The sequence below is a fragment of the Chionomys nivalis genome, chromosome 8 (assembly GCF_950005125.1).
Source record: "Chionomys nivalis chromosome 8, mChiNiv1.1, whole genome shotgun sequence".
In the NCBI taxonomy this organism is placed as follows: Eukaryota; Metazoa; Chordata; class Mammalia; order Rodentia; family Cricetidae; genus Chionomys; species Chionomys nivalis.
In genome coordinates this window covers 65,845,424-65,858,146 of record NC_080093.1, presented here as the reverse complement: position 1 = coordinate 65,858,146, position 12,723 = coordinate 65,845,424, and the positions used below count along the sequence as shown (strand labels likewise).

Sequence of the window (12,723 nt, the reverse complement as noted above, 5' to 3'; positions counted from 1 at the left end):
ACACTAACCCCCAGGCCTAGCTGGTTCTGTGTAAAGACTGGACCTGGACAAGGCCACATAGCATCTGAATCACTGGACAGCTATGAATTGCAAAGTTCAGCCTGTTACCAGACACATTTCTCACCTTGTGGAGGACCAGATAGTGGGATACTAAGTGACCCTCACAAGGATCATCTTCCTGGGAGTTATAGATGGCTACCAGTCCCTAGTCTGAGGCAGGGGATGAGCACAGGCCAGTGCAAATCCTGCCCAGTGCCCATTCACTCAGGTCGGATGAGTCACCTTCTTATCAGGGCATTCAACATCTTCTTCTTGTTTTCACAGCCTCTGAGCCAACAACCACTCCCAGTCCAGGTGAGTCCAGCTGTCATTTAAGTCTCGTGTGTCCCTCTTCCTCTGCTTTGCTGGCAGATACCAGGCCATAGCTCCAGAATGGGTTGGATTCTACCGCACTATTGCTGCCCCAGAACTTTCTGTTCTCTGTAAAGTAGAAAGGAAGTTTCTGAGGAGATCACACCTCCCTCCTGTCTGGCCAGTGGAGTGAGAAAGTTGTGGTACTTCATCTGTGTCACTAAGCAGTCTTTCCTGGTGCTCTTAGGATCTGTCCCGGGCAGAGCTTTGTCTTGTCCATGAATTGTGAGCTGGGGATGACTGAGACTTCTTACAGCATCATTTAGGAGAGATTTAAAGCTGTCAGTGGGGTCTTGGCCAGCTTGCTATCCCTGTGATGGGCACCCACAAGTGTGGTTGAGGGCATTCCTGGCTCTCTATGTGTTCTTTTCTCCCAGCCACAGTGACTCCCTGGTCCCTGCACTCCATGTCCAGCTACAGTGAGTTTCAGCCTTGATGCCCACTTCCTCACTCTAATCCAGTTTTGTTTTCCTCTCTAGCTTGGTGGACCACAACAATTCCTTACTATGGTACGTATTTTAGATTAAGCTAAAGCACTAGCCTCCCCAGTGCTCTAACCAACAGGCTGGAGAGAGGGGTGCACACTCTTGACCTTGCTTGAAATCTGAGGTGGAGCAAAGATAGATGAGAGAGAGAGAGAGAGAGAGAGAGAGAGAGAGAGAGAGAGAGAGAGAGAATATGATGTAGAGGGAGAGACACTAGGGCTAAGGTCGTCTTTCTAGGGCACACCCCAGTGACCTGCTGTATTCAACCTGACCCATGACCCAATTACTGGGTCAAGTGATTAATCTATAAATCTGTTCAATGCACTCAGCATCCAATCACAGGACTGAATTCAAGAGTTGGTCTCCAAGTCTTCAGTAATGAGCTTGTTGGTGGGCATTTCCCATCGAAACCATAATGCTATCTCTGCAAGAAGGTTGCAGCCCTGGACTCCATGATCAGGATAGGTAGACATAGCTGTAGAGCCATGATCCTTGCTCTAGATGTCTCCATTCATCAGAGAGGTCCAGACCCTCACCAGCAAATCCAAACATCCTTGGAAAAAACCCCGAGATGGGGGCTAAGAATCCCTTTGCATCCAGAGTCCATGAACCTGCACAGGTCCAAGTGGTCTATTCCCCACCATTGTCTGTCATCAGTGAAAGCAAGGGTTTACTAGCTTAACCAGTGGACTCCAGGTTCAATGCGAGACCTTGCCTCAAAACACACTTCTGAGTTATGTATACTCACCCAACTACCAATGAATATTACCTCTCTCTCTCTCTCTCTCTCTCTCTCTCTCTCTCTCTCACACACACACACACACACACACACACACACACACACACACACGAACAGCCCCCTAGGCTTCAGTGAATGTGCCAGGGCTAGGCTGACTATGAGTGGGTTTCTCCCTTGGATACTGTGTCAAACATTCCTTCTCCTGCCAGTCTGCCATGTGCTGTGTTCTGGGGTCATCAGCATTTCCACTCTTTTCTTCCAGTCAACTATACCTGTGGAGGTTTCCTGACCCAACCCTTCGGGAACTTTTCCAGTCCATTCTACCCCGCGAACTATCCTAACAATGCCAGATGTGTGTGGAACATTGAGGTCCCGAACAACTACCGTGTGACTCTGGTCTTCAGAGATGTGCAGTAAGTGTGGGTGCAGAGCAGATGTTAGGGAGAAAACTTCAGGGTGCTTTGAAATTCGGGGGAATGATAGTGAAGGTGACATTTAAAATGAGGGCTCTAATTTGATATGGAGAGTAGGCCACGGAGGGTGGAGTGGGAGCAAGCGCACAGGAATTTGAAAACATTCTGACTCAAAGTCCCAGTGTGACTGTTTTGCATTTACTGCATGGCCACAGGATGCCATTCTCCTAAGCCTCAGCCAGAAGAAGGGTTAGAATGCCTGCTTTGCTCATCTTGCTGATCAGGGGGTCACCGGCGAACATGGGAATGCTGGGAAATGTTTGCAGTGGGAGGGAGATTTGCGGCTTGGGCAATGCTAGTCTTGGGAGCACAATATACAAGCACACCTGTTCAGGGCAGCCCTTTCCTCATCGACCCCGTCCTTTCTGCAAGTCCTCAGGAGCCAGGGTGCTCGCCTTACCAACACATATGTAAAGTTCCCGTCACTCATATACTGACAAACAAAAATGTCCTTGAGTGGAGGAGCCTAGTCTCCAAAAGCCTAGTAACATACACTTCATCTGGGAGGCAAGGGGCTCAACTGGCCAAAAAACTGGGACCTGTATTCTCTACCACCCCAGCGATGGGGCCCACTGCTTGGGATTTTTCAGCAATTATTTTTTCCTACATGGAGACCCATTTGGCCCTCATCCCCGCTCCCTTCAGTATGTATAGTGCACTGCGTTCGTCTTAGCAGATGAGAAACCTGATCATTAGGAAGGCTCTCGTGTTTCCTTCTTTCACCAGTCATCTCTGTCACGCTGCATCCATTGGTAGTTGTTTTATTCTGGAAGGGACCTGAGAGCACTTTGAAGGGACAAATGAAGGTGTTCTCTGGTGACCTTTCTCAGGGAGAGGCACTGTAGACCTCATACAAGCGACCTTAGATGGCATTTTGAAGACAAGACATGGTACGGTGGTCTTGGCGGGATGAATTGCCCCTAGGTTTAAGGAAGTCATCTGTTCTTTCAAATAATGACCTTGGTCCGTGTTTCCGTGAGGCCTGAGTCCTCATCCAAGTCTGGACAGTAGAGACGTAACTGCTTGTTTTGTTTCTTCAGGCTTGAGGGGGGCTGCAGCTACGACTATATTGAGATCTTCGACGGCCCCCACCACAGCTCTCCTCTCATCGCTCGCATTTGTGATGGGGCCCTGGGCTCGTTCACGTCCACATCCAACTTCATGTCAGTGCGCTTTATCAGTGACCACATTATTACCCGGAGAGGGTTCCAGGCCGAGTATTACTCGGACTTCGCCAATAACATCACCAGTAAGTTCCCTTGTCACAGCACATGTGTGTTGGGACTGGGGACATCCCTGAGAGCCTTCTGCTCCTGCACTGTCCTGGGATTATAACATAGAAAAGTTATAACACCCCTACTGTGGCCTCTATTGCCCATTGAGAGAGGCTGTGTGCAGTGAGTCTTGGGACTCTGGACATACAGAAGACGGTCAAGGGCTAGCACCCTTGAGAGCTATACTGGACTTAGTGTGGTGGCAAAGAATAAGAAGGTATAAGGTGGTGTCCTCAACAGCAAGTGACTCCGTTGTGAGCATCTGTCTCACGTGTAGATTCCGTACGTCAGCCATCTCCAGCTGTGTCCCTTGGAAAAGACCCTTATGAAGGTCATGGGGTTTGGAATCCTGACTCAGGGCACCCTCTGCTCTGTCCTTCAGGTCTCCTTTGTTTGTCAAATCACATGCGAGCCAGTGTGAGCAGGAGCTACCTTCAGTCCATGGGCTATTCTGCCGGAGAGCTTGTCATTCCTGGTTGGAATTCAAGCTACCAGTGTCGGTCCCAGATAACACAGAGGCAGGTCATATTCACAATTCCCTACACGGGCTGTGGCACTACCAAACAGGTAAGCCTAGCACCACCCACTCCATTGAGCATGCTTTTTCTTTTCAAAAATTTACTCTCTCTCTGTGTGTGTGTGTGTGTAAGAGAGAGAGAGAGAGAGAGAGAGAGAGAGAGAGAGAGAGAGAGAGAGAGAGAGAGAGAGAGAGAGAGAGAGAGAGAGAGAGAGAGAGAGAGAGAGAGACAGAGAGAGGAGAGAAAGAGAGAGTGTTAGCATGCTTTTGCATGCATGTGGAGGTCAAAAGACAACTGCCATGTGAACCCTGGGAATAGAATTAAACCTGTTAGCCGTGGCCACAAGTGCCGTTACCCACTGAGCCATCCCACCAGCCCTGAGCGTGATTTATTACAATGTCATATGTAGTGCATCTAGAATCCTGGGGATCTAGAAGTTATGGCTGTGGTATAATCAGAACATGATTCATGTGAAGGGAGACGGGGCCTTTGGTGGATCTTGGCCACTTATGGTTGTGTGTGAGGGCCTGGTCACCCAGATCTCTTGGTAAGACACTACACACAGGAGTTCCCTCTGAGAGAAATTTGATGAGTGAGACGAGCTCCTTGGGGGAGGAATGCGTATCAACCAGACCAAGGCGGTGGCTTCTTTGACCCAATTTTGTATTTTGCTCTGTAAACTTGCTGCTTGAGAGTCAGCCCACCCAAGGCGACTACTGATCCTTTTTCCAGATGTGGAGCCTGGAGGATTGTTTATCTCAGCAGCTCACTGGTGGCGCTTCGTAGACAGCTACAGGCATCTCAACTGCCAGCCCTGCCTCTTTTGACTTGAGTGAACCTGGGTAGCATGTGCTGCAATCCGGTTTCTCCTCTTTTGAAACAGTCGCATCACCTGGCAAACTGAGTGCTTTAGAGGCAGAGATAGTTTTATTAGTCTTTGCCATCCTTGGTGTCCTGGTACAGAGCCCAAGACTTTATAGTAGTGCCAACAGCTATTAATGTATGCCAGGCACCGAACTAAGACTTCTACTGGAGATTTAAAAGTCCCAGGATGTGATCCTCTACTTACTCACAGGAGATAAAAGCTTAGAGAAGCTGAGCCCTATGCCCAAGGCTACCTGCTCGTGAGCTGTGGAGTCCGTGTGCTCTGTAGCTGGAGCTGTTCATGACTTGGCCAGCTGGCCACACCTGCTGTTGGCTGGCGTCATGGAATAGATGAGCTTTCTCACAGAAAAAGGCATTCGAGGACAGCGAGAACCCAGGTCTCTCTGAGAGCGTAGTTGACTCACGTCCAGGACTTTCTGTCACTTTGGTTGCCTTTCCCCCAGGCAGAGGCCTAAGCAAGAGTTTTAATCTAGAGTTAGCATGGCTCCTTCAGAGCAGGAAGTAAGGTCACACTCCGTGTTTGTTGCTCAGGGCAGGTTCCGAATGGAGCCCTATCATAGAGGTGAACATGGACTTTGTGGCTATACTCATGTTATACAGAGTTTGAAAGACCCCTGTGGTTTATAACACCATTGGTACCAGAATACAAATGTTTCATCTGGTTAGAGAATTTAGAGGAGAAATACAATGTGCTTCCACTGACGTCATGAAGAGCATGGAGTCCCTTCTGCAGGTTCTTCCCCAGACCTGGGTCTGGAGAGCAGGCTCCGATGTGCTCTGTCACACAGACTGGTCCTGCCCTAGGCTCTGGTCAGCCTGAGGTGGGAGAGACCAGATTAGAAAAGATGAGCAGAGGGTCAAAGAGGTTTTCCAAAAGCTCTTATCTCATGGTAATGTTTTCTGAAGGAACACATGCAAAGTAGAGTTCTCAACAATAGACAAGAAGGGGAAAGCTCTCTATGCTGAAAAAAAATCATATTTAAGCTGTAGAAGTGCTGGAAACACAAGGGGGCGCTTGCAGGTCCCAATCAGTTAGGATGGAGTTTCACCCTTTACAGTTCACATGACTATAGTGGAAAGCTTGCTTTCTCTGTCTGTCTGTCTGTCTGTCTGTCTGTCTGTCTGTCTATGTCTACTCTGGCCTGCCACGCCCTGCCTTTTCTCCCACTGTTAAGAGCACAGTTGCTTTAAATTCCTGACACTGTCCATGTCACCATGGTAGAATTTTCCAGTCCATATGTCATGCAGGGCTCCTGGCACGGGACTGGGAGAAGGGCTGCACCCAGGCTACGAAGAGCTCGCAGTCCCAGCCTGGTGAAGGTGTCCCTGTGCTTTCCTTACTTGGAGCCAGACAGTCACCAACATGGTGCTTCCAGGAATCATTGTTCATGGGTTTCCTCTTGGCCATTAGGTCTTTGCCTTCTTGCCACACCCTCTATTAAAGTACTTCCGGGCCACTGGCTTCATTCCTTTCAATTGCTTCATAGATCCTTTCAGATGCTATTGCTGCTGTTGCTATACCAAGAGAACAGAGAGAGACACATTTAGGCACCATCCTTTCCTTAAGATGCTCACAGGCCCCAGGCGTAAGGTTCCTGGCATGGCAGCTCTCAGAGACGGTAGACACATTACATGGCACTAGCCAATGGCTTCCTTATGAGTAACTGCTCAGTGAAAATCACTCAGCTATTTACTGAGTGGTAAATAGCTCTATAGTACAATGAGTTGAAGCAGGAATGGCATCATTTAGTTGCTCACCTGAGGTTCTGGGAAGTCTCATCCTCAGGGGTCAAGACCTACTTCAATTGTAACTATGGTTTTCGTGGCTCCCAGCGTCCACTGTGTCCATCACCACACTGAAGAAGCCACCAATCACTCAAAATAGAAAGCACTCTACTCTGATAATACCAGGCCCCTCTCATGAGTGTGAAACCAATTGCCGAGACCCCAGTGACAGCGAGAATAGACTCAGAACATCCTGCTGTGAGTCCCGAACCACGGAGTCTGAGCTTGGTCAGAGACACTGCAGGTCAAGGGCCACACAGACATCCCCATTTTGCCACAAGGAAGAGCAACAAGTACAGATTATCATGGCCTGAGCCACCATGTGCTAGAGAATGAAGGGTGTGGAGGACGTCTGGCTGGTTAAGCTGACATCCATCCTAGGTATAGGCAGCCACAAGGCAGACAGGTGCCACCTCTGTGTGATTCTGCGAGAGTCCCTCTGAGCCCTTTCTCTCTCGCTCTAACCCAGAGCATCAGGGACTGACTGAGCTGCTCTGCTTCCCTCCACTAGACTGACAACGAGACCATCAATTACTCCAACTTCCTCAAAGCGGCAGTTTCAAATGGCATCATCAAGAGGAAGAAGGATCTCCACGTCCATGTGAGCTGCAAGATGCTTCAGAACACCTGGGTCAACACTGTCTACATCACCAACAACACCGTCGAGATCCAAGAAGTCCAGTATGGCAATTTCGATGTGAACATCTCCTTTTATACATCCTCCTCCTTCCTGTATCCAGTGACCAGCAGCCCATACTACGTGGATCTGGACCAGAACTTGTACCTTCAGGCTGAAATCCTCCATTCTGATTCCTCTTTGGCCTTGTTTGTGGACACCTGTGTGGCTTCACCATACCCTAATGACTTCTCATCTTTGACATATGATCTCATCCGGAGTGGGTAAGGACTTGTGGATGGGACAGATGCAAATTTTTGCCTTATAACTCACACACAAGTAGCCAAAAACCACTCAGGGACTGCATATTTTTGGCTAGCTGAACTTGCCAGGGGTTCCAGCTTAGATAGTTTTCTACATGTGGCTTTTTGCCTTTTGAGGACCCCTCATGCTGTTTCCCGGGTCACATTCTTGATTAAGAGGACAGGTTATTAGGCACCATATCCTGTTAACATGTGGGAAGAAAGGACTGGCTCACCAATGGTCACTCAACTGGATGGCTATAAACTGGAGTTTATAAACTTTAGCCTTAGGGTTAAAACGTGAACATGACATGGGAAACGCATTGATTTGAGAGCAGAGACCCAAACTAAAGTACACAGATCTCTGCATCAGTTTCTGTATCGCAAGCCAGTGGGAGATGGTGGCAAGGATTAGATGTTGGGAAGGTTAAATGAGAAAGGATGATGGACCCAGAGAGCACCGCATAGCCAGTGGGTGACCTAGAAGGTCACTGCACCAAAGGCCCTCACACTCGCTGTCTGCTAGGAATGCCACTTCTCCATTATAGATCAGGACATGTTGCCACTTCTCCATTATAATCAGGACATGTTGAGATTGACTCAGTGGAGACCAGATTGGTTGCACTGGACTCCTTTGCTCCAGCGTCCCTGGATGAGGCTCTTTGGGGAGGTGTGATGCTTCTGCACTCTTGGAGGAGGTCTGACTTGTTGGGTGTGCAAGTCCGGCCCCCAATGTGTAATCTCTGCTGGTGGGCATGGTACCTCTTGGCTTAGAAGTCATTAGTATGGCCCTTGACACCTGAGGAGCCATTGCCTCTGATGGGAAGTCATAGTGTCAAGGGAAGGAGGGCTGATAGTAAGTAGCTGGGCAGTGGTCTTAAACCTCACACCAACCAGAGATGCCAAAGACAGCCTCACATCCTAGGAATTCTTTGAACATGAATATCAATTCAATAAGCAAAGACTGGGCATCTACTCGCACAATCTGTATAATGGGTTCATGTTGGAACTGTCCCCTTGGAAACACAGCAAACGCAGGAAGAAACTTACCCAGACCCCGTTTGCTCTCCGTAGTAACCAAGCAGTGTATGAGTGGAGTGGGGTGACTAACATGAAAGACTCAAGTAGTCCTTACTATGGTGACAGTCTGCCATATATGTGACAATGCCATTTGTGATGACAACTGGGCCTGGAGCATAGCGACTCACTAGCTGCACCCTGGTCCTCAACCACATCATCCATGTAGGGGCCCCTAAAAGTAAACTGGTGGACCTGGGCCACTGAGTTCTGGCCTATGCAGTGTTTCCCTGCTCCCATCCCTGCTCCCACCCAATTCTTTCCAATGCTCCTCCTCTGCACAAACCTCCAAATACCCTTTCACTTGGAATGCTAATAGGGCTACAGTACAGAAAAGGATTCTGGGTATTTCAGGGCCATTGAGTTGAAAGGAGAAACAGGAAGGGAGCTCTGGGAGGAAGGAGGAAGACGGTAAATTGACATGGAACTAATCTTGCGGGACAGCCAGGCTGCCCTGGGACAGTCCTCCTAAGAAGCATTCTATTCTAAAGGCCAGGCCAGTTTTTCTTGCTTCTCTCTCGCCCATCACTCAAGTTTCGCTATTATAGACGCACATGGATTGTTCCCTGTAGACAGCCTCATCTTCTTCTCAGTGATATTCCTGAAGTCGATTGGCTGACAGATTCCTTCACTTGCCAGCAGAGACAAGGTGCTCAAGGGAAGAGGAAGTGCAGGATACAGGAGTTACAGTTCTAGAGAGAACGGCCAACATGGATGTGCAGTTGCCCAGGGGCAGGCCAGGCTTAGTGTGTGTGTGTGTGTGTGTGTGTGTGAGAGAGAGAGAGAGAGAGAGAGAGAGAGAGAGAGAGAGAGAGAGAGAGAGAGGAGAGAGGAGAGAGAGAGCTCAGCAGAGGGGCCCTAGGGCCCTAGGAGACAAGGGTCAGGGAGCATGAAAAATGTTCAGCCTACATCTGAATGTCACTGTTCAAAGCCCAGGGACCAGAAAAGGGAAGAATGGACCATCTCCTTTCCTGACCTGCCTCTCTAGCTTGCTCTTGGATTCCATACTTGAGCTTCCCTGGTTACTCGAGTGTACTGAGCTTGTCATGCCAGGTGGTCTGCTGGGCTGCTGGGACTTATGTGCGTCCCTCACAATGAGCGTGTGGTGGTGCGGGAAGCCCAGGTCGCAGGATGACTGCAGAGAAGAAGGGCATAAAGGGGAGACCAAGCCTCAGCAGGCTAACTGGTTCCTTTCCTTACTTCCAGATGCGTGAGAGATGAAACTTACCAACACTACTCCTCACCGTCGCCACGCATCGCCCGCTTCAAATTCAGTTCCTTCCACTTCCTGAACCGCTTCCCCTCCGTGTATCTGAAGTGTAAACTGGTGGTGTGCAGAGCCTATGATTTCTCTTCCCGGTGCCAGAGAGGCTGTGTGGTGAGGTCCAAGAGAGACGTCGGCTCCTACCAAGAAAAGGTGGACGTTGTCCTGGGACCCATTCAGTTGCAATCCCCTGACAAAAATAAGAGGAGCCTGGGTAAGTGGTTACCCTCAGATCCAATCTTCCACTGGGATCCTTGATTCTGGTCGATTTGGGATATTTTTGTCTGTGTTATCGGCCAACTCAAACTGCACACCAGTCAGTGAATTAGGCCTGGTCGCGGCCTTTCCCCAAGGCTCACGGTTACACAGGTCCTAGGCAAGAGAGTTGTGGTCTGGAGCTCCCAGAATCCTTATCTATAAGGTGAGAAGGCTAATCTCTTCTAAGACTATTAAGAGGGCTTGCTAAAGCAATGCTCCTTAAATCACCTTGGTCCTTGTCTGGTGTAAATCACTGGGTGTTTGATGAATGTACTACAGTTTTTTGCTGTTAACATAATTAACAGGAATATTATTCTTCATTGTTGGCGCTGAAAGAGCACAAAAAATGGGGACAGACCTCTGTAGTCTATTAAACCAGAAGCAAACTTTATTTAGAAAAAGAAAAAATGTTAAAAAAATCACCCCGGGGCTCAAAAGCTTACCAGCCACTGGGACAATAACCAGAATGCAGGTGGTTTCAAGACTGTGGCAACAGGGGCTGGTGTTGGGCCTCTTTTTTATAGTAAAACCAATCAGGTGTGGGTCAAAGAGCTTTTACAGCCTTGAGGCCAGGCTTAAAGTCACAGTACATTTTAAGTTTTACAACTTTTGGTTATAGGATGTTAACTTAGAGTGTTTGTGAAAGTCTGTGGTCTAAACAGCCGCTTTTCACTGTTCCTGAAAGAATGCAGGACGGAGGATAGAGTCACATAGGGGACACTTGAAACTCAGGGGAATACAAGCAGAGTATTGCCCTTAGAGACAGTCGTTAGAAGCTAACCTTTGTCTGCAGGACCTGCCTAACTGGGAAGCTGGGAGGTGGAGGCAATTGTTAAAGGTTTACCTCTGTGCACAGTGGCTGCCAGGATGGCTGCTCTGAAGGCAGAAAGTGTTTGCTAAAGGTTAACAGGCTTTTGTTGTTATTTTTGCTATAACCTTTTGCTAAAGGTTATTTTTCTCTAAAATGTGTTTGGGCTTACAATTTTATATTTCTATATTCTTGGACCCTTTATTTCTGTATTCTATTCCTAGACTCTTCACGCATCAGGGTGGTAACAGGTGTTTTGAATTCGCCAGCTGGGTGGGGCATGGAAATACAGGCAGCATGAACTGATTTTGACTTCTGGTGGGGGGGGGCGGGTCTGGCACTGAGTGGGACATTTTACTCCCCATCTAGACCGCGTGGTAGGGTGTGATTTCTGCTATGTTGTTTGCTGTGGGCATTGACTAGGAGATGCCCATGGTAGGAGTCCTAGGGCTTCTGACCCAGGTTGGCATCAGGGAGGGTGACCGTGGCAGAAATGGGTTTATTATCTTATCACAAACCCACCCCTAGATCAGGGCAACACCATCACCCTCTGGGAACCATCTGTGATAGCTTCCTGTCCTCCTGCCCCATAGTAGGTTGGTCCCTACAGCAAGCTGACTGTCGACTCTTTCTTTATTCATTAAGTACTTACCAAAGGCTTATTATGGTATGGCAGGAGGCAAAAACAAAAACAAACAAACAAACAAAAAAAATGAAAAAACAGGTGTGGTCAGAGCAGACCTTGTGCATAGCTGGTGCTTCCATTGGGGTGGGACTTTGTAGAAAAAGACAGTGGGCAAAGTGAAGAGGTGGGTGGTGCCCAACGCCTGTTTTCCCTATATGCCTGCAGTCACCACAGTAGCTCAGGTCCTGCATTCCTTTCGCCTGCGGCTCTTGTCACCATTTCACACCTGGCTTAAATGCCACAACTCTCATCTACAGACCCAATCCAGAATGTTCTCCCAAAGCCCAGGTCTGAGTCCTGCAAAGACCCTTCCCTAACTCCCCTCGCTGGCAAGACAACGGTGTGTAAATCTCTCTAGCCCAACACTCAGCTGCTTCATGGAAGCTAGCCTCGGTTTCCCCTTCTCTCATTTCCTTATCCATCTTGACCGAAAAGTTCTGATGAGAACCATCCAGTTCCTTGTCTTCTCTGCCAATCTCTGGTCTGCACCCTATCCCTCTCCATCACCACATTTTCTTTTCTTCCGCAGACTTGGCAGTGAAGGATGTGGAGAAGCCAGTTAACTCCCAGGCGGCCCATCCCACTGCTGCCATCTTTGGCGGAATCTTCCTGGCTGTGGTCCTAGCTGTGGCTGCCTTCACGCTGGGAAGGAAGACACGTGGTGCCCGTGGCCAACCTCCAAGCACTAAGATGTGAAGTAAAGCGCACTCAGGCATTGATTCCACATGCCCAGATTCCCAGAAAAGACGGAAGGCATGAGCCTGTGATGCTTTGCACCCGGATACGCTGCGGCTAGGTTTTCCCTTAGCATGAATGTATGGCAAAGTATGTTGAGACGGCAGAGGAGAAAGGTGGGGGCCATGTTCCCCCAGGGTCTACAGGCTGAAGGCTGGGAAGGACATAGCAGAACGAGACCACTGTCAACAACCCCCTACACCTAGGAGCCAAACACTGGAGCAGCAGTGATTTCTCTAGCTAGTTCCCCTTCCCCATTTTATAGCCAACTTTCTCAACATGTAGGGTCAATCACTCTCAGTCTGTCCTCATAATGAGGCAAACTAAATAAAGACTCTTTTTCAAGGCAGTGTCTGCTTGGTCATTGTCTGTTGATGTTGACCCACGTGCTGGCTTCCCTCATATTAG

The 12,723-nt window shown here is 48.8% G+C and overlaps 1 protein-coding gene across 1 annotated transcript in view; it reads left to right on the top strand.

Annotated features, from left to right (window-relative positions):
• Nucleotides 1-12,276, top strand: part of Dmbt1 (deleted in malignant brain tumors 1) — a 66,582-nt gene extending 54,306 nt beyond the window's left edge. Inside the window, 8 exon segments of the mRNA XM_057778726.1 lie at nt 325-354; nt 891-920; nt 1,898-2,048; nt 3,149-3,357; nt 3,765-3,949; nt 7,082-7,470; nt 9,772-10,043; nt 12,110-12,276. Coding sequence (XP_057634709.1) covers nt 325-354; nt 891-920; nt 1,898-2,048; nt 3,149-3,357; nt 3,765-3,949; nt 7,082-7,470; nt 9,772-10,043; nt 12,110-12,276 — 1,433 coding nt within the window.
• The last annotated feature ends 447 nt before the right edge of the window (nt 12,277-12,723 follow it).